At 35.5% G+C, this 27,647-nt stretch overlaps 3 protein-coding genes across 5 annotated transcripts; 2 read left to right on the top strand and 1 right to left on the bottom strand.

Annotated features, from left to right (window-relative positions):
• Positions 1–35: 35 nt before the first annotated feature.
• Positions 36–6,463, top strand: LOC105430295 (uncharacterized; the record flags this gene model as incomplete). Its single annotated transcript, XM_089076134.1, has 18 exons — positions 36–413; positions 595–740; positions 872–1,128; positions 1,222–1,508; positions 1,594–1,698; positions 1,834–1,961; positions 2,034–2,207; positions 3,085–3,404; positions 3,562–3,737; positions 3,975–4,205; positions 4,384–4,434; positions 4,519–4,744; positions 4,836–4,984; positions 5,078–5,179; positions 5,277–5,486; positions 5,574–5,756; positions 5,816–5,965; positions 6,046–6,463. Coding segments are annotated over 18 exons (3,462 nt in total), but the record flags the coding sequence as incomplete, so codon positions are not given.
• Positions 6,249–12,387, bottom strand: LOC105430189 (uncharacterized). 3 transcript variants are annotated; one of them, XM_089076023.1, is made up of 7 exons: positions 12,246–12,387; positions 10,782–11,161; positions 10,478–10,630; positions 8,376–10,279; positions 7,524–8,291; positions 7,223–7,434; positions 6,249–6,996 (listed from the first exon to the last, which is right to left on the bottom strand). In XM_089076023.1, the coding sequence occupies exons 2-7, from the start codon at positions 11,149–11,151 to the stop codon at positions 6,864–6,866; spliced, it is 3,540 nt and encodes a 1,179-aa protein (XP_088932149.1). In that variant the 5' UTR covers positions 11,152–11,161; positions 12,246–12,387; the 3' UTR covers positions 6,249–6,863. The 3 variants fall into 3 exon arrangements, with proteins under 3 accessions (XP_088932149.1, XP_025074857.2, XP_088932148.1); XM_025219072.2 differs by having other exon boundaries at positions 8,376–10,630; XM_089076022.1 differs by lacking the exon at positions 12,246–12,387 and adding an exon at positions 11,369–11,723 and having other exon boundaries at positions 8,376–10,630.
• Positions 11,769–16,133, top strand: Urm1 (Ubiquitin-related modifier 1). Its single transcript, XM_011643600.3, has 5 exons — positions 11,769–12,116; positions 12,193–12,257; positions 12,343–12,424; positions 13,475–13,523; positions 15,903–16,133. The coding sequence occupies exons 1-5, from the start codon at positions 12,073–12,075 to the stop codon at positions 15,969–15,971; spliced, it is 309 nt and encodes a 102-aa protein (XP_011641902.2). The 5' UTR covers positions 11,769–12,072; the 3' UTR covers positions 15,972–16,133.
• Positions 16,134–27,647: the final 11,514 nt, after the last annotated feature.

The raw sequence follows: 27,647 nt of genomic DNA, 5'->3' as shown, positions 1-27,647 counted from the left end.
AATAAAAATCATATTTATGTACAACAATCGATTGTATTTTGCAGAAACGTCGGACGCACGCAAGAAATTATTCCTCGACGCAAAAATATTCTCACGAACATTTGCCGACCAAAGCAAAGAGCATTCACGATTCGAAGGGAAGCTCCAAACAGAGCTATAAGTTTCGACAAAACCATGAATACTACGATAATACGTCAGGAAGCTTAAAGGAAAACGCTTTTGGCTCGCTGGAATCTCTTTTTGACTTAAAGAAGTCATTGAATTTGCGCGATGTGTTCTCTTTAGCGTTTCATCATTGTAAAGAAAAATCAATCAAAGCGTGTAATGCCACGAAATCAGAACCCTTTGTAGATACATTATATCTGCAATCCTTTTCGCTACAGACAATTCTCGATCCGCTTGTTTGCAAAGCGGTAATTGTGCTATTATATTTGCTTTTATCTTTCAATTATTTGATTCAATAATACTTGTTTTTATGATTGTTTAGCAAGAATTAAATGTGGTTAGTTTAAAGTATTTGTCATTTAAAAATGACATGCATGAAATGTAATTTATACATACTTCTAGTATGATAAAATATTGACATTTTTTCAGTACAAAGAACATGATAGAGTAAAAGTTGAACAAAATGCAAAAATTCAAATAAGTAAGAAAAAAGAAAAAAAATTCTGGTTGGGAGCATTAAATTCAGTAGAATTTCAACCGATTGATCTTATTCACGATCAACAAAATTATTCAGTGTAATAATTTTTATAATATTTCTATAATATTTGTATATTGTATCTATAATATTATTTCTATAATATTGTAAATTGTTTCTATAATATTTATATATTTCTCAATTAATTTTATGAAATAATAATATCTACAGAAATATGGCCGAAAATAAAATACCAGATAACGAAGTACAAGAAGAGAAAGAAAAGGACAAAGATAAAGATAAAGATGAAGATGCGGATGAAGACAAAGATAAAGGAGATAAAATTGATGAGAAAACTAAAAATAAGAATGAAAATGAAGTAAAAACGAATAATAACGACAAAAACAAGGAAGAAAATGAGGAAAAAATGGAAATTAGAAATGATTTAGAAGAAAAGCCTCTAACTAACTCACTTGATGTTGTAGAAGGTATACTTTAATTATTTATTATAAATAATAGAATATAAATTAATAACATTTAAATAAACTGTTAAAAATTTATTACAATTTATATAATTACAGATAAAGTGATAGAGGAATTAATAAAGCCAGAAATAAAAGAGGAGTTAATAGAGCCAGAAGTGAAAGAGGAGTTAATAGAGCCAGAAGTGAAAGAGGAGTTAATAGAGCCAGAAGTGAAAGAGGAATTAATAAAGCCAGAAGTGATAGAGGAATTAATAGAGCCAGAAATCAGTTTACCTCCTTTAACTGATGACATAATTATCGAATTAAAGATAATGAATGAAAGATGCATTCTGCTAACAGATGAAATTCAACAATTAAAGCGTGAAGTTCTCGAGTTACAAGAGGTAATGTTTCATTATTATTTGGTATATATCTTTATTATTAATACGATGATTGCAATAATTTATAATTATTTTCTTTACTTTGGAGAAACCTGAGTTAACGGAAGAAGATACGTTAACGATTCAAAAAAAACAAGAAATTCTTACATCAAAAGTAGCCGAACTGGAGCAATTGACGCAAAAGTTTGAAAAAGTAAAGATTTAACAGATGATAGTACAAGTTTTGCTTAGATTACTTTATATGTAATTGTATATTTGCAATTAACTTGACAATAAAATAAAGTAGTGATAATTGTTGAAAGTATAATGCGATAAATATATATTGCAGACACGAGAAGAAGTAAAACGGCTTAACGAAATAGAAGAAGTTGAGATAAAGAAACCGGATGTAGAACCAGTTAAAAGAATTCTCGAAGATCGCTTCGAATTGCCGCAAATAGAATATCCTGAAGATAAGTAAGTTATTAGTATCAAATGTTGCTAGCCAATCAAGATATATATTTTTACCAGACTATATATTTTTACCAGACTTCCAAGAATAATTGTTTGCGGCTACACGGATGTGCTTCCAAAAATCGTAATAGCAGATACTGAACGGAAAGAGAAAGAAAAGTATTTTGAAAAGTTAACTAACAAATTAACGGAATCTTTAACGTTGCAAGAAAAATTGATTAAAGAAAACGCGCAATTGGAAGACGGAAAGTATGGTTATCCTTTATGTAATATAAATTTTTAATTGCACATTATATTTCACATATAAAAAATCTATATGAACAGAAATATCTGAATACACACACACACACACACACACACACACACACACACACACACACACACACACACACACACACACACACACACACACACACACATGTATATGTGTGTGTGTGTGTATATATATATATATATATATATATATATATATATACATTTGATTATATTTTAAATTTGCAAATGCATGATATTTAAGAAAATGATATATAAAGCATCAAGATTTAAATTCATTTAATTTGGATGTCTATTTATTCAGGAAACAAACAAATTTAATTTAAATAAATAATTTAATTAATTAAATAAAAAAATAAAAAAGTAAAATAAAAAGAATAAAATTTAATTAATTTAATTTAATTTAGATTTATTTAAAATAATTATAGTTTTGAATAAGATGAAGAAAAGTAATTGTATCGATCAATTTTTTTGGGGACATTCAACATGAAGGAAGAATTTAACATTCGATAGTTATTTTATTATAGCAAATAATAGAAGATCAAATAAAATAAATGCTTGAAAGCTGTTCCCTCGGCGACGAACATTTCACGATGTTTTCAGTATTGAAGCATGTCAATCATACGTCACTTTTTCTAACCCGGTCTCACGATACACTAATCTCAGCAATGAATTAAATGTGCATGTTAATCATTTTGTTTTTTGAAAGTTTTATAACGTTTCGATTGAACAGTCTTTCTATCTCATTTCAATATGTTTTGATTTTGACGTGGATTTTGACATATCAAAATGTTCAAAGTAATTCTGAGAAAAATCAAGATTGTATGAAGAGATAGCTGTCTCTTGCAAACAGGTACAAGTTAGAAGAGGTTTTGCTAGAAAAAGATACGGTCCTCGAGAATTTACAGAAGAAGGTATACGGTTTGCAAGCAGAAATGCGTATAATTGTCAAAGAGAATATGGAATTGAGTCGTCAGTTGGCCACTTTAAATCAATTAGTGACCAGTCCCACTTGCTGTTATACCTGTCCAGGCGTTACTCCGTTGACGTCGCCGACGTTATCTTCGCGTCCGCATGCCACAGCGCAATCTCGGGACGACTGTCGATGCTGCAAATGCTGTCTCAGATTACAGTTCAACGACACCTTATCGCCGACTACGGAAACCGCATGCAGTAAGATAGCGAATAATTATCCAAATCTGTAATTCGGCCACTAAGAGAATATGGTAGAAGCGAATGAATTCCCTGTGAATTTTTATCAAAAATAAAAAGGATGCCTGCAGAGATGGTGGAATTCTTCGAAATAATAAGAAAATGATTAATCTCTCAGATTCACCGAGGCTTACAGGAGGTGGTTCGACAACGGGGGATCATCTAGCAGACACCAACGACTTACAAAACGTGGAGATGTGTTCCCGAGGTCCGATCGTTGTTAAGCCACGAGGAACGTGTCCTGCAGAATTGGAAAATAAACTTGCGACCTACGGCACTAGCACTAAACAATTAGTAAGTTTCAAGATTTGTTGGAAAGAGAATGATAATTCTTATATACTCTATATCTTTCTCTCAAAACTAATTTAATTCTTTCAGCTAGTATTTATATGATAAAGATTTATATTTATGATATAAGTTCTATGTCTGATGTTATGTAAAAAAATGTTGATTAAATGTAGTTAAAAGCATAATTAAAAATTCGATTAAATTTATAGAATGCAATATCACTTTGTTTTATGATTTTTTCAGGAACAACAACTAGGCAGTATGGAGACTGAGGTACGTAACATGCAGATGGAATTAGCGAATGTGCAACGGGAGCGGCAACAACTGGAACAACAACGTAAATTGCTCAAATGCACAGGACCCTGTGCACAATGCGCTTGTTGCCCACCTCCGCCTTTAACATGCGTGACACCCACCGCAGCACTTCCGTTAACATCTATCTCATCAAAAGTACCTGTCGTATCTCCAGCCCAGGTATAATTTTTGTTTCTATAATTTAGCCAAATTTTTCAAGCGACACTTATTTATTTTTACAATTTACGTACGATCACTATGCTTTCCACCATTGAACCGTGATCCTTTTCGTGTTCATCACTGTATCACAAATTTAAAATAGTAAGCAGAAAATAGTGTATTTTTTTATCGAATATAGGTGACGCAGGCTGCGCCAATATGTAATGGTTCTTGCACAAATGCAGTCATGGTAAGATTGTAATAAAAGTGAAATTTAATTAAACGCTATTACTTTAGATAATCACGATAGTGATATAATTTATTTATACCAAAGGGTACTGGCACCCAGCAACAATTGCGTGATCTTCGCGAACAATATGCCCGGCTTCAGGATGACTATAAAAGCAAATTGTGCGAAGTATCGTGTATGAGAACAGAAGCCGAGAAGCTCAAGCAAGATGCGCGAGATGCAAAGGAAGAGAGAGAACGAATGGAGATAAAGTTGATAGATGTTCAAGAACGATTGAAGCTTTTAGAAGCGGAGAAGGGAAAGTTCGAAGGTTAAATCTCTTCACTACAATAAAAAGAAATAGTAGTACATAGATCTCTAATTTAATATGTAAAATAAAATGCATCTCAATTTCGAAATAGGTCATAAGGAACATCTCATCGAACAGGAACAGGCTCTAATGGTAGCAAAACAACGCTTTCGAGAAGCACAAGACGAATTGGAAGAGCTCCGTTCTTTAATTCAAGATCAAGCTGCTCAATTGGAGGATTATCGCAATAAATATTTGCAAGTTGGTGTCATCGTTGCGATTTACTAATTGCATTACGTCTGACATTTATTCTCAAGCGTAAATGATTATTAGAAACGAAATCAATGATCTTAGGCCCAGCAACAAGTTGAAGAACAGCGTAGACAATTGGACCTTATGGAAATGGACAACGCGCGAATGAATGAAAATGTTACTTTAGAAATCGGACGTGTTAAAGTATATGAAATATTTAATACTAATATTATTGAGTACGACTTTATTATTTGGACTACATAAAGTTATATTCTTATTCTTCTATGTTAATGTTGATTAGAATCAATTTCAAGAGAAATTAGCCGAACTCGCGCCATTGCCTGATATCTTGAAACAAATGCAAATGAAGATGCAGGAAGCGCAACAGATGCGTTTGGTTGCCGAGCGCAGCTGCGAGGATCTGTCGCGAGAATTAATGGGATGCAAGGATAAGATCCAGACTTTGCAAAACCAACTGGACGTATTACGTACCGAACATCAGACACTTCAGGTTGTAATTCATTGTAGCTCTTAATTTACTCTGTAACTTCACAAAAACCTTTATTTTAATTAAAAATAATCAATTATTGATATTTAGGGTGAAAGAGGATTGGGATCCGGCCAGTTCGAAGAGATGGAAAGAAAATGTGGTGAGTTTCGGCACGAAAATGAAAGAATGAAAAACACATTGGCACGATTTGAGGAACACGAAGTGCAATTACAAAAGCGCATTGACGAAAAGATGCACGAGAATACCCAGCTGTCATCAATGCTAGAACAGGTACTTGTTAATTAATTTATTATAACAATTATTCAAATATTAATTTCTTTTTGACTAAGATAAGGGAAGACTCTGCTCGACAAGTGGCGAGAACGAAAGAACGATGCGAAACGGTACGAAGATCGATGCAAGGCCAGATTGCTGAAATGGAAAGACAATTGGCACAATGTAGAGCAACAGCGCGTGCCGCCCAACGGGACAGAGACGAGGTAACGATTATAAATGTGACATGAAAATTTTAAGGAAAAAAAGGTATATTTATGGCACGTTTTTCATTAACGTAATGCAGATTAGACAAAAGATGCAGAGTCAAATAAATAACTTGAACGAGGCATTTAAACACGCGCAGGGCCGCATAAAATCATTACAGGGTCACGTAAACTATCTTAAGACTTCTTATAGTAATATCTTCCTCGGCCAAGGAGAAACACCACCAAGTGCTTTGCCAGGAGACGATTCTTGCGACTGCAATTATTAAATGTGTACACGCTATACTTTGATGATATTATATTTTGTCCAACACAACGAAATTAAAGCATACTATTTAACATCGCACATAAGCCTTTTTTGTGAATTTCTCTCTCTAAATGAGTCTGATGCAATTGATAAAATAATTGATAAATAACAGTTATAATGTATTTTTTTTATAAAGTATATAATCTACAAATGATACATAAAAAATATAAAAAAAAAAAAATAAAATAAAATAGGAAATTATGCACATTCACTGCACGATAATCATCTATTTCATTATTCTTAACACACGGCTTAATGTAGTACTTATCACGTATTTATTTCACACAAATTTTTTTTCATATGGAAAATATGAATGTATAGAGCACAGCACTATCTTATCAGAAACTTAAACAAAAATTGGCATATATCGCTGTTAGATATGCATATATTTGATGTAAACATATATTTTTTTCATTATTTATATATATATATATATTTTATTTAACAAATCGATTATATTCCTTTTTTATAAGCAATGAAGTAGAACGCGATATATGATAGTGTCATAGTGGCTAAGAAAAAAAAAAAACAAGAATAAAAATATGATATATGTACATGGAAAAGGAATAATTAACATTAAAATGGATTTCTTTAATCTGTATCCACTGAATGAAGCATATTGAGCATATCAAGAATAGCATCTGAACGCGAACGCACCCTTTCCATTTCCATTCGAAATTCTTCCAATTGAGATTCAATCCGTTGTGCGTAAGCATGACAGCATCTGTAATTAGATAAAAAAATCTAAACGTTCTAATAACAATCCAGTAAAAATAATTTAATATACAATATTAAGTCAGATATATGATCTAAATAAGGGATATTTATTCTTACTAAAACAACAAATTCCCTTCTGCTAACAAGTTGATTATAAATTTCATAAATAATAATACCATAATTGGAATACTATATGTATTGATGTAAACCTTGGAAAATATTTGAAAGTATACCTTCCAGCAGGTTGTCCCGGATTTGAACATGATAGTTCTGGTGATGCACACGGCGAAATTTTGGTTTGAGAACAATTTGAATATGGTTCTTTCTTGTGTATACAGCTTGTGCTATTATTAGATACATTAGAATTATAGCAATCTCCACATCCTCGTAAAAAATCCATTAAAATTCCTCGTACTCTTTTTCCAGTTGATCTTCGACGTCTTGTCTAAAGGAAAAATATATAGTTAAAATCATAATCGCAAATAATAATCGTAAAGCTTTTCGAAACAATTCATAGAATTATTTACAACTTACTTCTAATGTGTCATCATTACGTCTTGGCATTATTAATGGCTCTTCTTCATGTACATTAGGAGAGGAATGATTACACGATCTGTTACATTCTCGATTTATATTCATTGGCTCGCAAGTTTCTTTTGACATATTACAGCATTTGTGACTTTCTTGATGATTATCTGAGTTATGCATATGATGACATGTCGAGCAATTTCTGCAAATAGACTCATTCTCTTCTGAGACAAAGTTTAAATGCATGCTAGGCTCTAAATTTTGTGAAAAACTTGGAGCTCGTCGATGTTCCTGCGAGTTTAATTTTTCTTTACTGCAGTTAAAACTATCTTCAAACCTTTGTTTTTCCTTGCCTAAGGAACAATTGCACTTCTGCTCTGACACGTCTATATTATGAATACAGCAGGAATGTAATTTTTCTTGGGGATGTATTCGTTTGTATTTTAACCATTCTTTACGGTGTTTTGAGAGATCACAGTTTTCACAAGAGGAAACACACGCATTTGGACTACAGAGTTTATCCGCATGTGCTTTATCTGTAGAACAAGATGCTTTTCCTACATTAAATGAAGATGACTGCAGACATGAAAGATTAGATGCAACTGAAGACAGTTCAAATTTAGGAGGACTTTTTGATTTTTTACTTGTTGAACATATTAAATTACTGCCATTGAATCTGGTATGCGGTGTCTTTTGCCAATAATTATAACTTTTATCTTTCATTTTAGAAGTCTCTGTTTCATTCTCAGTCTCAGCGGTGGATTCTTGACTGATCTGAAAAATCCATTTTATTTTAATATGAAATGAAAATATATTCGTTGAATATATTCTTTTTTTGTAATTTATAGACTTACTTACCTCTTTACCCCAAATGTTGATTGTTCCGTTTATCTCAGACATTCTTACTTCTACATTACCAAGTAAATATGGACCACATTCCCGAATGCGTCCTTTTTCATTAATAACTTTATCCTTTTCAGGCTCCTCCGCTAGAATTAGAAAACTACGATCTTTACTGTTTTCGTCTTCACGATATATAAAACATTTTACATTATCGTCAGCGGTTTCTGTCTTGCTTTCTATAGATGTAGCAGTTCCTAATTGACTAGTGTTAGCTGAGTTTTTCTGAGTATCTATATTTTTATTTACCGAATCATTATAAGAACTTAAATCTCTCTTAAATTGTGACTCTGCATTAGAAGTTTCATTTAAATGTGATTCTGCAGTAGTTTGGGAAGATTTAAGGGATTGTACAAAATTAGACGGTCCAAGCACATCTGAAATCTTTCTTTTCTTGGAACTAGAAGGCTGACATTGATAGCTGTCATTTTGTACATCCATCGCTATATTTTCATTTAATCTTTTCTTCGAATTTTGTGTTAATGGACTTTCCGGCTTTGTTTTCCCTTGTGTAATATTTGAAAGAGTTTGCAAGATTCGAGATGAAGTAATGAATGCACGCGACAGTGAACGTGTTTTCCTTGGTGTACCATCAGATAGCATCATACTATCATCAGAATGCAATGCTTTCGCAACTTCTGGTGGTTTCATGGATATTGATAGATTACACGCACTAGAACTCCACTGATCTATAGAGCTTAGAGTTGAAGCTACACTACTACCCGACAATTTATTGTTAGGTTTTTCCTCATTTGTAGGCGCGACTTGAGTTTGGTGTTCTTTAGATTTAGAATCAACGATAACATCCGTCTGAATTGCCGCAACCTTTTGTTCCGGGGGTTTGTTTTCTTTTTCATATTTTGCTACCAATTTTCTCAACTCGTCTAACTCCTCTTTCATTTTTAAATTTTCCATAAGTTGTTTTTGATATGTATCAAAGAGACTATTGTATTTTAGAGTCTTTTGCGTTAATTTCTTCTTTAATGCAATAACTTCTGAAGCATCCAAAGTCTTGTTAAATTCTTCATTTGCTTTCTCAAAAGTTATTTGTTGTTCATTGTTATTTTTCACTTCATCTGACATCGTCTTGATGCTTTTTATATTTTCAATTCTTAGAGGACAAGTATCTTCATTATCCATGGATATATCCATTAGTTCCGAATTATTGTATGTTTCAGGTTGAGTATGTTCTTGCTCAACAATCTGTGCATTTTTATTTAGATCAGTTTTTTGACTAGATTCAGAAGCGCCATGCATATATTCCTCATAACTCAAAGTACGTAAATTGTACAGCAACGTTGGCACTTCCTGATGACCATTTTGAATGAGGGACGGTTGCATAGCATCTTCAAAATGTGGGGTTTCTCTATCAGGATAATTGAATTTTAATTGTTTAATTTCAATTGTCCCATTTTGTTTTTGTATTTTATTATCAGCGCTTACACACTCTTTTTCATTCTGTGTTGACTCAAAATGTATATTTATTTGGGCTTCATTCTGTACAGATTCTTCACGTATCGATTCTAAACAGTTTTTATTATCTTGGCCATTTATTACAATTGGCTTAGTAGCATTATAGGCTGCTTTATCCATACTACTGTCGCATGCTTCTACCACTTCCAATTCCTTAATTGCTCTTTCAGTATATTCTTTTATTGTCTTGCTGATTGCTGTAGACTTTGTTTTTTCCACATCACTATTTTTATCATGGACTACATTTTCCTGATGCTGTTTAGCATGTTTTTCCATGGATCGTCTATTTTGTTCTTTTATATCCTTGATATAGCGTTTGACTTTGCTTTGTATATATTTTCCTGGCATCGGCTGCTTTCTCTGCATCATGGAATACATAACAGCTTGTTCTGGAACGTTTAGATAATTCGACTTTAAGCTATGCAAGTTTCTCCTTTTGAGATATTCAGCATTCATATTATTTTCATACATATTCAAATCTTGAAGAGAAAGACTCTTCTCTTTGTCATGATTTTTTAATCTTCTATTTAAAATAAAATTATCAGACCTTCTATCGTAACAATCTGTCTTATAATAATCATCAATACCATCATCGTCGTTGTAAATATATCTAGGACTGTCTTCGTCATCTTCCTCATCTTCATCATCTTCATCATCATCATCTTCGTCATCCATCAAATGCTTCATGTTATTTGCACGATCTGAATCAAATTCGTTGTCAAGCTCTAAATTTTCCATATCTGTAAGATAATATAATAATTATTTTATGATACATATATAGAAGCAATATAAGTGTATATCAATTCAAAAATATAAACTTGATTATTTATATGAGATAATATGTATGAAACCAATTTCTTTTGTCATCTGCACAGTTCTTTATTAACTTACCATCACTATCTCCATATTCATCCTCATCATCCTCATCATTGAAAGGATGTTGATCGGTGTCTTCTCCAGATGACAAAACATACACGCTGCTTGGTGCCCGATCTTCACTAGGATGAGGACTTGGACTACGATTCTCTTCCATCTCCTGTGTCTCATTTTTCAATGGTTTCGCATTAACAACGTCTGAATCATCTGGTCTCATAGAGCTGGACACACTGATATACGTCGGCATCTCTTCGTCGTCGAGTAGAGCCGCGTCTGTCTGATTCATCAATCTTGCCTCACTCTTGGACGAGTCGTTAGGCATGTCTTCCATCGTCTTTGTCTCCGTCTCGGTGTCGTCAGGCGAGTGTTCGCTGTTCTCCGACATCGTGAAGAAACTATAATCAAAGAGAAAGGGAAAGCCACGATTATTATCGATCAGCGCGATTCGACGATCGATCAGAGATGTGGAACGATAACCCAATAATCCGTCTTCGATTTATCTCGGTTTTCCGAGTGCTTGTCGGCGTGGCAAACGTACACGATGCGCGATAGAAAACACTCTTTCATCAGCCGCCATTACGGCTCCGTACATTGAATATTACCTCTCATAAATATCGTCGCGTCGAGCCGTTGAGTCGTTCGCTCGTCCCTATAGCGACAATTTGCATTCACGTTTGATAACGCTAAGCGGAACGGACAATCGAATCCACGTTTTCGACGAATCCATCTCTTAACATCGAAGCATTATCCTTGCGAGATTAATGACCCACAGGATTGTATACATGATGGCGAAAATCGAGCGGGATGCTCGTCCGTTTCTCGTTTCGCCCGCGGAACTCGTTTGGCGTAATTCGAGAACGATGTTTGATGAGAATTCGAGTCACGTTCAAGCGTCACTCGAGCGAAATCGCGAGTCGATTTTACGAGAAATAATTCTTTTACGCTCTTCGAGAGCAAACGTACCGCAACGAGGATACCGAGGTTAACGCCACTCGCGCGCATGCGCACTGCGCGAATCTCGCAGGAAATCGCACGTATGCACGAGAGCTCCTTGAATTCGTTTTGTTGCAACAATCGATTCCGGCGTTCCTGGCGCATACGATCGAAAATTCGTCGCGCGTTTCTCTACCTCCTTCTTTTTTCTCGTTGATGAGTCCGACGCTACGCTCGCATTGATCATCCGCACCGACTCGAGAACGCTCGGTGTAAACGCGCGCGTAGAAATACAATCCTAACCTCGTTTTTAAGCAAGCAAAAGAGAAAAAGAGAAAGAAACATCCCTCGATCTTGATTTCAACGCAACGTAATGTCTTCGGCCGTTGTTGGACTCCCTGTCACCGTTGAGTTCGGGTAAGGTCATTAATATCTAAATTTCGCGACATCCGATTGTCGTCGCAAGTTTATTTAGCGCTCATAAATTTTGTAGAGGTGGGGCGGAAATGCTGTTCAGTGGGAAGAAGCGGCATGAGGTGGACTTACCCGGCGAGGAATGTAAGCAACTCCTCAGAGCTCCTTACGTGTTTTAAGTTCGCGAGTCCGTCCTTCCTCTTAACCACAAATCAATTTGATTCCGCAGGGACGCTGAAGCGACTGCTGTCCTGGCTGCGGGATAACCTTTTAACGGAACGACCAGAACTCTTCATGCAGGGCGATACTGTGTAAGTGCAGTCGTACACCCCGATTGCGCGTCTTCGACGTTCGCTGTCGCGTCGAAAGAGTCCGTCGTTTGGGCAATTAATTGCCGATTCGAGAGCTGCAGGTTACGCGTAAATCGCGTCACGTCACGCGCACAGCTACGTGAACGCAATCGACCGATATCCGTAAACGAAAATGGCCGCGTGTCGCGCCGGTTGACATCGCCAATCGTCCATTATTGGATGGCGCTATCGGCCGCCAACGCTATCATCGCCGCGTGCATCGTACAGATGTCGGTACCGTGCGCTCTGCGGCACGACTTGAAATTGTATACATATGTATAAGACCTTGCACAATGAAGAAAATATTAGGAATAGGAATAAATATTAAATGCACAATAGACAACAGAAAATAACACATGCAACAGATTTCAATCTATCGGAAATCGTGTATGAATCAATGGACCGATATATCAATTGGTACACAGTTTTCGATCGAAGTTTCCTTTTAAAATTTTTTGACATCAGTCAACATAAATTATTTTCTTATAAAATTTAAATTTCTTGATTATTTTTAAATTAAAAGTATTTTACTTTTACTACATAAATAAATTATAATTTAAATGGATAGGAAAACCAAGTGAGTAGTTAGTTCTGCAGTTAGTAATTTTTTAATTTAATTTGTTATAAAAAATTTAAAAAAATATCGCGATTCGAAGCTCAAACGCTCAAGTGGCGCGTGCGAGCATAGTGAAGTCGGCTGCGAAAGTTGCGGATCTGTTGATTGACCATTTTTGCGAGTCAACGACTCGAGTAGTGCCGGACAATCGGGTGAACGACTCCGGTAGTATGCGTTTTGAAATTCACGTTGCCAGTGGAAGTTTCGTGCGGCGAATGATCGTGGTGTTGTGAGTTTTCGATTGCGTTCATCGTCTCGCGTTCATTACGCCAACTTTTCGTAATTGGCAGAGAAAGCGCGCTAACGCGGGATCGCGAGTAAGTTTTTTTAACACGCAGTACGCCTGCCCGGCAAATCGTACAACTCGATTTGAGAAGTTTACCTTGTTTGTCTAGGAGACCGGGCATTCTGATTCTGGTGAACGATGCCGACTGGGAATTGTTGGTGAGTTTTGCGCCTGCGGCGTTTGTTTCATTTGTCGCATACTTTTACTTGACAGGCCGTCACTTGGGTATTTCAAGGATTTTTATTGGGGGAATGTGAAAGCCGTGCGTTTGATAAGGGTTGCAAGGTTTTCTGGGACAAAAATCCCGTCAAGTGTCAGCCGTCATTGTACGCAATATTTTCAAAAACTATTATGTCTCTCTTTTTGAGTCTACTCTCTAATAGAATTGGTGTCTTGATAACAAAAAATGTCGAATCTTAATCGTATTTGAAATTACTACATGAATATAATTTAGAAATAAATATAATAATTATTTTGTCGCTTTTGATAAGGAAATCGAAGAAAATCACTTTATTAATTGATATCTTCAATTTCATATCGAAGTAATGGATGATTGTAAAATAATACTGTGGGTAAAACGAATAAAGAGTGTAGAATAAATTTAAAATTATTTATCTATGAGATTTTTTGCCGCTAATTAATGTAGAATTCTTAAAGTCATTGGAACAGCCATTCGTAAGATTAAATTTGTAACATTAAATATATTTGATTTTTGCTTAAAATGTTCTCTTGAGATAAACTTTTTGTATATGCCTTAAAGATATTCTGGAATTATTAAAACTTCATTCTCGAGGAAGATCTTTTAAATATAGATTTAAATGCTCGACGAGAATGGCAGACGGATTTAAATTCGAAAAGGATGGAATGGATTACTTAGCTGCGTGATTCTTAAGTCGTCACACTGTGAGATATGAGAGATTAATGCACCATGTTCACCGGAGGAATCCTTTAAAGATATTATTTTATTCTTTCTTTTTAAAATTATTACAAATTTATTAACTTAAGGGAGAAATATCTAAATACGAATTTAATTATATTTTCAGAGAGGCTAATGTAAGAAAAATATTAAAAAAAAAAAATAACATGTAAAGACCACGGGATTTTAAGAATCGTTAAGATTTAGGATTATTAAGACGGCATTTTAATTTCGATCTTAATAATTCTAAATGTTATTTTTTTTTTTTTTGTCGAAAGATTGCGGAGCACGACGTATTTATAAAATACTAATCTCGAACGCGCGAAGAAGCGGACACGGCACAGAAGCGGACGATACCTCTCGTCGCGCGATTTATTTCTTCCCCCGCGTCGCCATCGCGTCCCCCGCGGCGGGTGACGCACGGCTGTTTCTGGCGTCTGACAAACGGGATACCCCGTGACCGGTTTTTACAAACGGCATAATCGGCCTGTCGACTACCGCCGCCATCGTCATCGTCGTCGTCGTCGTCGTCGTCGCTGCTGCTTGCGCGACAGATAGAGGGTGCGGGATAACGGAGCGACTTCGCTGAAAGGGCGCAAATGACCTCGGTTTGCCACACCCACGGAGAGAATTATCATTTTAAATTTGTAAATGTGCACGCCGCGGCTATTAGGAGGAGAGACGCGCGTAACGCTCGGAGCGGGAAGATGCCGCGGCGTCGGAAAGCGTCGGAACGAGGGAAAAGATGATGGCTCTGGCCATTATTATGATAATACCGCCGCTCCTCGGCGAAGCTTCTCTCCGCTCACGGCTTCGGCTTTTGCGTTTCCGCGTCTTTTCGCTCGGCTCGCTTCTCAACGCGCATATACACACAGTATACGTGTTGTCCGTCTCCCTTTACGCCCGCTTCTTTCGCCACCCTTTGCGTCCCTTTCTTCTCATAACACAGTCACGCTCGTGAACGTCTTAACCGAACTTTTTCGAACCTTTCGCATGTACGACGTAATGGATATCCTTGCTATCGATAGCTAAGGGACGTTAAAAGGTTACCGAGCGCGAAGTTAAAGATGAAATCTTCGCAAAGTCTGTCTTCATTTGATAGCAGGCACGTATATAGGGCGTCCCAGATTCATCGAATTTCCTTTCATCTACGAATTCATTGACCAATTCGAATCAGATTTTTCCTTGAATACGGAATATCGAGGCGTAAATACTTTTTGAGTTATAAATGATTGGATCCCATAGAGGGATTTTCATAGCTTAAGCTTTCGAGATGCAAATGACGAAATTCTGATAGTTTCAAACGAATTTTATCAAAAAGAGTTGCAAAAGAATTTTGAGAATTAAATAATGATATTAAAAAGTATTGATTGATGTTTATTTTTTTCAGATATTTATATAATAAAATCTTTTAATAAAAAATCGTACCTAAAAATGTTATGTAACAGACTCTGATCGAGACAAAGTCGATTTCAAATTTTTCAAGAATACATTGTTCGATGTACACGAGATAAAATATTTTCCTGAAGTTTATCTATTTCTTGTCGTGTCGTTATATATCAGGTTTCAGCCGTGTTTCGCGCCGCTCGATTGATCAGAGATATAAGAAATATAATTTCAGGGTGAAGGCGATTATAAACTGTGCCCGCGGGACAGGGTGCTCTTCATCTCGACGCTACACGGAGGATAGAGGGTACAAATTTCCAATATCGAAAATCGACGACGATAAGTGTGAGTCATCCGAATACTTTAACTTCTTTTAATGTACATATAAAGTATTTTATATGTATTTTAGATTGTCATATTTTAAGTGGGATATAGAGAGAGAAAATAAAGTATATTTTTTTCGCAAGATATATGTATTAGTTCAAAAAAATAATTGTGATATTAAATTATGTGAAAAATAGTTGATTCCTTTTACAATAATTTAATTATCAAAATTAATATTATTAAATTCGATATTTTTGAAGTTTGAATTAGATACTATTCAGTATGTTATAATTAATTTACAAATTATTATATATGATTTAAGAATAATAAATAATTATCATATGTACGCGATAAAATGAAAATTTTAAATTACATCAATTAGAAGTCATGTATATAATTTGATGTTATTTTATAGTTACGAGAATTGCATATTTTCCATGTTGGTTTCATGTTTCTATTTTTTAAAAAAAGTAACGTAAAGTGGGATATTTATTCGAATATCACGTTTATCAGAAACGTTTGTGATGCAATTCGATAGATATTTAATTAAACATGAAAATTGCCAAAATTTGAAAAAAAATTGTTTCCAATAAATTGAGAAATTTGTAGACGAATAAAGGATTTTTTTTATGTATTTCATGTTACGTAATATTTAAATTGTGATATTATTTCCTGGCCAACATTTATAATTCTTTTATTGGCATCTTATTTATATTCATGTTTGCAATATTATTGTCACACTATCCCTCGAAACCACGTATCCTTTTCCTAGCTTGCTAGCTGTGAAAGCAATTTGACAGCATTGCATACCTCTTATACACGTTACAAGCTTTACGTGAATAGCTTTGCGTCAGAATTGCGTAATCATCGCGAGGTAGCACGCGTTTCTCTCTTATTGAAGAGAAAGAATTGAGTGATGGAAAATTGATAGGAAAATTTTGTCATGAGCAATTACCAAATTGCTAAATTATGTCTTATGTCGGCAAATATGTTTGATAGCTTTAGAAATATCAGGCATATAAAAACATACTCTATAGGTTTTAATTTTAAATATATAATATCTATAGTATATATTTATGTTAATATATTACTTTGTTCAAAATATTTATATAATATATTTATTTATATACAATCGAGAGTTTAATTAAAAGTTTAAGATAAAAGTATGTAAAAATCTATTCTTTCTTTTTGCAATATCTATAAGCGGATTTATTTTAATAGCTTGATATTCTTATGTTTTTATATTTTTAAAAACAGTTATATCAATGTATTAATCGCTATAAAGCCATTATTCGTAAAAACATTACACAAATAATATTAATGTTCTGCGTGTATTCTACGATTTATTCTACGAAATATTTTTTTTTTTTTAATATTGATACATTTATCGATCTTTGTGAGCTTTGCGTCTCGATTGAAGGTAAGTGACTCCTAATTAAAAATGAACGAGAAGGCCGCGCCTCGTTAGTATATATATCTCGTAGTTAGTTGATGCATCTATGAAATAGATTTCGCGACACCGGAACCAATCAGTCGCCGGTGGGATCGATGGGATCCATGCCACGCCGTATAATAATCTAGCGATACACAATGGCACCAATTAATCACGTACATGAGCCACGCGGAAAATCGAGGAGGAGAAGAGGAAGAGGGAAAAGATCCTAACGAGCGTCGATCCCTCCCTCCCCCTCTCTCTCTCTCTCTCTCTCTCTCTCAGTGCACTTTCCGATTCTTCCGCGCGCGCGTGTGCGTGCACGCACGGTGCGTGTGCACGAATATGCAGAAACGCATCCGCCTATCAACGGCGAGCCTGAGTGTGTCGCAATCGCTAATGGCCTGGCGCGGGGTTGGATGGTCCAGTGATTAATTGTGTCACCCGTGATTACATTACGGACGCTGCGGAGCCACTATATTATATACGGTCATACGTGCGTGTAGCGGGCGGATTGCGCGTTACGTACGTGCCGCGCGCCGCATCCGTGCGTGTTTGCCGGACGCTCGAGGAAATGCGCTTGTACGTGCTCGTAACAAGTCGGCCGCGACAGGTAGGGACGGTGGAGACGCGCCAAGGGGGTGAAACCGATTCGGTACTCCGCTAATCCGCAATTGCGAGGTACACCCAGATGACGCATGCGAAGAAACGCCTCGCTACGCCATGCACGACCACCATCGGGCTTTTCGTATTTACCTCTCTCGCGGTGCTCGCCGATTCCCGTTGATATTCGGAGCCGTCTGAGAGCAGCTCCCCACGCACGTATTTCACAGTCCATAATCTATACGCACGGTTCCATATTTCCGGGGTGGTTCGTGAGTGGCGTGTGAAACGGGGGATGGGGGAGGGGGAATTCCTTATTTAAATGTAAAACGAAAGTCCTTATGGTGGAACGTACCCGTATTGCTCGCGTAATGGAAAATAAAGATTTCTTCTATGAATTAAGGATTGCTTTCAGAATTGCTGAATGTGGGTAATTTTTATTCTTCATTTAACTTCATTTAACTTAAAATAGACTTTCCTTTCCTTTAATGGTACACGTGGGTGATCTAGCACAAGGTCACAAAATGGCAATATATATGTGACAGATGTACTCTTGATATTCTTCTATTTATGTCAGACATAGATGAAGGATCTGTTTTTTTTTTGTATGGTAATTATTGTGTAAGATTTCTATACTTAATAATTATCTTCAAACTTTGAACTGTACGAAGAAAGCAACGATAGAAGTAATAATGAAGGTCTCGACATTCTTAGCATCCTGCTCTTCTCCGGTTGATTGTATTAGTTTCATTTTCTATAATTATCCGAAGAACTATTTCTCATTTCTACCTTATACCGAGTTCTATCTAAATGTCTGTGTGACTCCGTCTATGTCGACGCAAGTCAAACACGTGCACAGACTCGCGGGGAATTAGACTCGGAGGCGAAAGGTGGTCTGGATTTTCGCGAAGATGAAATCGGCCCTATATCGCCGCAGTATTAAAGTTTCGCGACGTCTCTAACAGTTGTTCCACTTTTAAATGCAGGTATAATTTCTGTTATCTCCAACTGGTGTGCGATGCCGCGAAATATAAAATAATAAAGGTGCACGACGGAAACGGGGCGAGACGGTGGGAACTTTGGCCATTACGTCGAAACAGTTTGGCGCTAACGCGTCTTCAACTTTTAACGACTTGCCCTCGTATTTCGTATCCTTTTCTTGCAATTTAGGCAGCCGATCTTGCGCGGCCGATCGCAATTTTGGGCGGAACACATTGAAATCGCTCTCGAGTATCAGAATTGGATAGGCAAGATAAAATTCAGAGCACGCTGAAGCCCCCCTAGCTTTTTTCTGTCGTTGGTAATTACGCAGTACTTAGGGTCGTATAATTACATTTAACTTACGGTACCCTCGCGAGTGCTACTATATTTGTTTCAGTTTCAGCCACCCAGCCATTTGGCTACTAATCCTCTTAGTTGCTTCCTATCTGGCGCGCCCGTACGCAGCTTTTGTATCTCGATTCCTGTAGGTACACCGCGATTAAGTACGCCGCAATTGTTAATGTACCGAAATACATCTTTTTTTTTTTTACCGAAAATTACAAGATGTAATAAATACATTTGAAAAAAAACTGTGTTAGTGTTGCCATTTTGTTATAATTGCAACATTACGATATTTTCTTTATTACGAAAAATTGCGAAGATAGTACGTAATAAAAAAAGACGTATAATATTTCGTGCGTCATTTTTCATGCGAATAGCATCTGCATTTTCGCGATAAAAGCGACCACTTGAAAATTGCAGAGTCGCTGTCGAATGGACGTGGACTTGTGCTGTCCTTTCGGAAACGGGGACGAAGTAAAGAGCCACGTAGTAGTAGGTCACCCGTGAAAGATCGAGCGGGATTCGCTCGTAAGAACGAATAATCTCACACGGATAACACTTGCCGGCTTGGGCTTGGTTACGAGCCCAAAATCATTTCGACAGGATCGAGTTCTATCCCCAACTGGACCTCGCGTTCTCTTTTCGCTCGATGTCTGCCCACCTACACATCGTTGCTGCCGGTGCTGTTACTCGTGACCTTCCCGCCCTTTTTTTTCCGTAAAAATGTCTCCGGAATGAGGACCATCAGCATAAACCGAGTAGTTTTATGAGTCGTAGCCAAGTAGACGCTATCGCGTTACATTTCCTTGAAGCGCGACGCCCGCACTGTTCCTCGCTTCGCGATTTCTGTTGCTGATCATCGCGGAGTTGCCTCCACGACCAACCGCATTAAGAATTTCAACAGTGGCCCTTTCTACGGTGCCTTTTTGCTAAGCTACCGCTTTCTTATTCTTGAGAAAAATGTAAAAAATGTTCTCTTATAAAGGAACGTTTGCAAATGCCCTCCCCGACAGTAATGAGCTCGGCACAATTGCAGAGTGGCTTAATATAAAAGATATATATCTTTTTATATGAATGCGGATATTTTGAATGCGGATTTGAGAAATTAAAAATTTAATTATGGCGACGAAAGAAATTTAAGAAATAAATACCCCTAAAAGGAGAATTCTAATTAAGAAATAATAAAATATTTTAATTTTATAAAAAATTATTCTTTTTATACATTTCATTTAGTTTTGAGAAATATTTAGTAATATATTATTATATGGTAGCATAAAATTTTAAAGTAAAATTAAATTTTTAAAGTTAAATTTTTAAGTTTAACATTTATTCTAATATTTGTCAGCGACATATTAATAAATTGATGTCTTGATCAATTATATTATTTCGATTCTGATATACCGGGCTAATATCGATTTTAATATAAAAAGAAAATATCGTTTTGAAATATTAAATTTTATTATTATAATGTTAAGAAATATAGTAAATGTAGTGTATTTTTTGACATTAATTTAATTAATTTTTAGCAGTAATATGAGAGATGACGTGCGATATAATAATAACGTAATATTGATTTACGGATAATGTTGTTAATTGATGTTGTTAAAAGAAGATAGTTAAAAGGACAATGTCTCGTGGAATCATTTTACCAGTAAGTTTACGGGAGTAGTCAGTCATAAAAAGAGATCTTGACATATAGCTCGTAAAACTTAATTCGTCCTATAAAGGGAAACGCCTTTGTCAAGACTAGCACGACTAACGCTCTTTTTTCCTTCCTTCACATATGCTCTACATGTCTCGGTCATTAGATCTGTACGTTCCGTTAAATTCCATTGATCAATTAATGAAAACAGTTCTACGTAAACGTAATTTTATGTTGAAATCTAATTTGCAGAAAAGAGTTTTTTATTACGCAATATATTTGATAAAACTTACGTTTTTCGCTTTATTTGCGAAACTCTATATGTGCAGCCTTTTTTATGTATAAAAATATCAATCATTCGCGAATACATATACGCACACACGCACGCACGCATGCACGCACGCACGCACGCACGCACGCACGCATGCACGCATGCACCGCAACCGCACCACAAACGCACCGCAATCGCAATCGCAACCGTACTCGCACTTACACTCGTGCACACACATCTTTGATATTCCGATTTTAAGTTTTTTAATATTGTTTTGATATCTGTAATATTAATATCACTTAATTTGCCACTTTTAATTCGAAATTGGTCCTATGTTCTTGTAATAGTTGCCATTAATCATGATGAAAGAATAAAAAGAAGATGATCCTTCAGCAGTTTTTCCTTTGCCAGTAATCAGAGTGAAATTGGAGATGGGTTTTTTCTACTTGACAAACATAGATTCAACACTGAACTTATTATTCGGCACTTCATTCTCTTCTCTTTTAATAATTTTTTTCTTTTATAAAGTACAAAACAATTCTCAGCTTCTAATTTTACTAGCTTTTAGCTCCTAATATATACAATATATGTATATATAAATTGAAGCCTCTTAATTCTCGTATTTTACGTCGTTTTCGACAATTGCCTTACGAAGAATATTGTACAATGGAGAAATGTACGGTGCACTAGAAAAGCATAGAACTCGGACGAGCATACGCAGCAATCAACTTTTTCAGTACATGTGCACTGAGCACTATTTTCACTCCCCATTGCACATGTATTGTACACATATTTCACGACAGTGCAACGGTCGAAAGACCGCGCCATGTAGAGACCCGGCCCACCTGCGCGTTCCAGAAGGTAGACGACGGAAGAAAAGATAGGATAATAGAGAGAGAGAGAGAGAAGAGGAAGAGTGGAGGGAAGAGGTGAAGTAGAAGAGAAGGAATTTTCTTCCCCTAATATCTTCCGATCTCCCGTCGAATGCACAACCCTGGCAAATTGGAAGGAGCGTGTGCGCCCTGCCCCTCGCAGCCATGACGGCCCAGGGTATACGTTAAGGGGGACCATAGGAGGGGGTCGGGGCGGATGACGGCGGATTGCACAATGCACGAGATTTCGTCCGGTCCATCGAGAGTCCCGTCGCGTCCCTACGGGCGGCTATTAGGGCACGGAGTTTTCGCGGAGGGATTTCCTTCGCAGGATGGCAGGATAGCCCGACGACGCATAGAACGGTTGGAGAACGGGGGCGAGGATGGCAGATAATTTGTCCAACGTCCCTTCCGTCACCCCTTCCGCTCTTTCTTCCGCCCCTTCCTCGATATTTCGTCGATACCTCGAGAGAAGCAGAGGACAAACCTGCGCCGCTGACCCGAATCTCAACTAGATGTTTCCATGTCTATTTTAGTTAGTTAGTTAGTTGCTTACTAACACATGGTCCTGGGTAATGTGTCAATGTAATTGTTCAGTAAATATATAACAACGATTGAACGTGTACGATAATACTTATATTTTTATTTAATAAGATATAGTTAAAAAAAAACATTCTTTATTTTATGTAATTTGTAGCAGAATCAAAAAACTTCTCGCATGTGCAAATAATATATTAATTATAATTATAAAAGAGATAAATATATTTTCGAAATAAAACACATTTATATATTTTTTTAATTTTTTTTATTTAAAAAATTTTTTTTAATTTAAATTGTTTATATTTAGTTATATTTAGTTTAGGTATTAAATAAGTATTAATTTAATTTTTGTTTTAGTGAACAATTACTAAAATAAAATTTCGATTTCGATTTTTACGATTATCAATTGGAATATATATATATATGGCTAAATGGAAATATATGGAATTGGAATATATATATATGACTTAATTAATATTATATAACTTAATTAATATGTCTTCCTTATCGCGTAAACATTTTAATATGCTCGATGAGCGATCGTAAATGATTGCCAAAGCGAATGTACGTAAAATCTAGAGTGCATTTAGGCTATCAATTTTTGGCGTCACTTTATATTTTCAGTATCACGCGAATCTCTTGTATCTCTTGTACCTCAATGCGAGTATCAAAGTATCAAAATATCTTGCTAGTTTTGCATTAACGCAAGATCAAAATACTGAACGTATTGAATAATACATTTGCTGTGTATTGAATAATATATATTCGCACATATGTGAGAAGAAAGAGAGAGAGCATTGAATAATTTTATATCGAATGCTTCGAATTATATTAAAATTTTATATACTGATAAAAATCAATTAGTTTACATATCTTGTTGAATAATTTCGTAATTTATGTAAAAATTTATGAAATGATATCACGCTGGTATCGTAAAAACAATAATAACAATAGAATGAAATTTATAAATTAGATAATGCGCTTGCAATTAGTTATAGCACTAAATGTAGTTATGCTGTTCGTATGGCTTTATTCATATAATTTGGTTTAACACATTTAATCGCAATAAATTTCAATTTTCGCTATTTCTCTCGGAAACAACACAGTACTCGAACCATGAAGAATGAATGGGTATGTATTGTTATGATTGCAAATTAAATGATGTAAAATTGAAAAATATATTAAGCAATGTATATTTTTATGTCCGATAAAGTCTTATTTTTCATTTTTGTATTATATTTGTATGTCATACTTTCGTAATTTTCATCTCTATGTTACGATGGTACGATTTTATTTTCAGAAAAGTTTCTTTTATTAAGAATAAAAATCTAATATTACGTTTTAATTCTCTATCTATTGCACAACGATGTTAAATAATTCTATAGTCTTATGACTTGATTAGAAATTATAATGAGGATGAAACTCCTATGCATACGAAAATATTTTATTCGATGTTTGCATTCTGTTTGGTTGTAATCCCTTGACCCGATGCCGGAAGAGAATAATTCCATGAGAACGAACGCGAGGACTTTAAACAATGGTCGTGGTTGACGTGGAGGTGGGGAAAAAAAAAAAAGAAAATTGTACGCCCCCAGACTACCAAGGTGACTTCTTACTTTGGTAATTCCTCGGTAGTGCCTGGTTTCATATAACTGCGACTTTCGGTACGGCAGTGAAATTCGGTGAGCGGGGGCTCTGCTGCCGTCGTACCGGAGAGGGTGGTAAATGGTACTAAAGAGAGAACGCAATTTGTATGTACAGTAAGCCGCCGTAATTGCCAGACCACCTATCTACCATCGTAAATGCATATCGAGTACTCCGACTCCCCCTCCGGTTATCACCACGCACAATTTACATATTATAATTTATAGATGAGAGAGATACCGCGCCACAAGAGACAAGTGGTTGCTTCTCCTGCGAAGTTGGAACTTCGTAACGTGCTTTGCGGTGATAATTCTTTTCGGTCTCGATGCTATTTCAAGTCTGTCGTGCGGCGATAATAAAGTTTACATGCTGTATTGCGGGAATTTTATTTCCGATGATATTTAAAAGATATCACGTCTTATTATCTTACTGTAAAACGATCTTTTGTATTATTTTATTACTTCAGGTAGCCAGTCTAGAGAAAAGATGAAAAGAGTCTTTTAAAGGCAAGAAAAAACGATATAATGATACGCATTATTTTTGTAACATATAATTTGTTCGAATTGAATATAGCTTTGATATTTTCTCTTCTAATGAATTTTATGTAATACTATATCATAATAATAAATAAATAAATAATATTTTTTGGATTTACAAAATACTTATAATTTTCAATTGGTGACTAATTCGATCGTTTCCTTTTGCGGAATTGTTTATTTATTAAAAAAGAGAAAATGCTTTGTAAATCCTTATTTTTTACTCATTTTTATAAGAATTTCAATATTCTATGTTATATCTTAAGAAATCTTATGTTTTCTATCTATACACAGCTTTTACGTTTTTGTTGCTTCTTACCGCCAGAAAATTCCATTTTGGGAACATCGGTCCGTAAAAAGTGCAGTAAAAGTGAGGAGATGGTTTATTTTATACTGACACGCTTTTACGCGGCGCGACGCGAAAGCTCGTTGATTATAAACAGTGCCTTGGATAGGCAAGAGGGTGCACTTCGTGATAAAATCTAAAATGTTTAAGAGAGATGACGAAGCGAATGAAGATGTACGAGCACGGAGAACTACCTACAGTGAAAAGAGAGAGAGAAAAAAAAAGAGAAAGAAAGAATGAGAGAGAATGAAAGAGAGAAGAGGAGGGAGGGAAGAGAGAAAGAAAGGGGATAGCTCTCACTGCGCGGTAACTAAGACGTACTTAGCCCGAGGGTAAAAGGTGGAGAGCTATCGCGTGATTGTGGAACGTTATCCTACGCCACATAAGCCGGCTAGCGAGAAAACGCTTCTGCCAAAGGTCTCTCTCTCTCTGCGCTTCCTCTCCAGTTTAAGGACACTGGCTGTAAGAATCAAGCCACTCTTGGACAATCCCATCGGTGATCTTTCATCGGGGATGATTTTTCATCAAGATACGCTCGCAATCTTTAAATGCCGAATATACACTCGACGATAAACCAATTGCTTATCGTCGTTGAGCACTTTTAGATTAATATCGAGAAGAGATTAAAGAAAGGAGGAGGATGGAACACTTTTTGATAAATTATAATAAAGAGTTTCATTATTGTATTTGCACTTCTAATATCTTTAGAAGTTATATAATTAAACTTTTCTTAACAAGATAGGTAAAGTGAGTTGATATAATGTTATCGAATAAAAAGTGATTAGGAAATATAACAGAAGAATTACTGAAATACAGAAATATTAGAATATCAACGTGATCGAATATCAACGTTATGATATTTACGATGATAGACGAAATTGTCTATTTCTGGCATATGTTAAAGATTTAACGCTTAACTGCATCCGCTTGAACGGCTACAGGTTGACATTATAGGTCTTTATTGCGTCGTTATTTATTTTTCGACGATATTTATTCGACAAGCTATGATGCTCGAATGGTACGACGCGATATGACCATTTACAAGTGGAATTGCCTCAAGAGCAGATAATCATTTTCAAAAAGCCAAGAAACAGGTCGCACGCCAATATGTCTTTAAAATTGCAAGCAGCGTTATATCGGTAATAAACATTACAGTAAGCAGTTCTGGATGCTGCTTGCACATCAGCCTACATTTATTACGTATAACGTGACACTGATCTTTTGATTTTTTTTTTTAATTCTTTACGAACGTATATATATCCGAATATTTTTACACGAATATCTTTCTTTACCGTTTAGATAAAATATGTTTGTTGTCTCGATTTAAGATATTATATCATATTATGTGCGCATTGCAACTGCTTTCTTTGTTTAGCAGATTTATATCGGCCTTTTGTTATGAGAGACGACATGAGAGAAAATTGAAAGCACACGACTGTAGTGCATTTACAGTTGTGTCAAGAGATTCGGTATAGAGCGTATAATGCGAAGATCAGAAAGGAGTTGTATAAAGCGCTTATCATACCTACCCTATGTATGCATCGCGCTTACATAGCACCTATATACCATGTCGCAGAAATATCAAGAGACATAAGTATTCCGCGTATAAACGTGATTGAATGTATATGTGCATACATCTAAGAGAATACTCGCTAAAGGATGCTTTTATCCAGTTTCTATTATGTGGCCATAATATGAGTCAGAAAATGCAAAAGACTGCCTTTGAAAGCCTGTGATGAAATAAAACATGAATTATAATAACAATAATTTTGCCTCGTATACCACACATCCTGTATTTAAAAAATTTTTTTATTATTATACAAAACCGAAAGTTGCGTTTGACAAATGTGCCATCATCTAGCTAGTTTGTTAACGATACAATTGATGAGTTCTACAGTTGAGTAATAATTTCCACAGTTTAATAAATGTGAAGCTATATATTTCCATATAGAGAGCCTTTATAAAATAGATTATTAAATTTTACAAGTATAATTAATTTGGTTTTGATTTTTTTTCAGTGAAAACAATCCATAAGCGATCGAAAATAGTTTTCTCGCAAATTAAATTTGCGAGACAGAATGTGAGAAAATAAATAAAACAAGATCTTATTTTTTATTTAAATGCAAGTATAATTTATTTCAACAGAGTTTTAATTTGAAACTTAATTACCAAGATATTTAATATCGAAACTTAAGAAGTTGTAAAAAAAGTGGCATCTAATTAAATTTTTCCCAAAGAAATTCGTCGATTCCAACGAGTTGTTCAACGAAATACATCTGCAAAGTTTTCGGTGACTTATTTAGTAATCACTCTGTGTACACTAATTAAGTATGCAAATGAAAAATCTCTGAAATTAACAAATTTTCTGCCCGTAGACGCGCCAGAAGTGTCAATCCTAATTTCTTTTATCCACAAATCTGTGACCGACTGCTGCGAGAGTATATTCA

This window comes from Pogonomyrmex barbatus, unplaced genomic scaffold, assembly GCF_055798465.1.
Source record: "Pogonomyrmex barbatus isolate J1 unplaced genomic scaffold, ASM5579846v1 scaffold2, whole genome shotgun sequence".
In the NCBI taxonomy this organism is placed as follows: domain Eukaryota; kingdom Metazoa; phylum Arthropoda; class Insecta; order Hymenoptera; family Formicidae; genus Pogonomyrmex; species Pogonomyrmex barbatus.
This window is presented reverse-complemented; position numbering and strand designations above follow the sequence as displayed.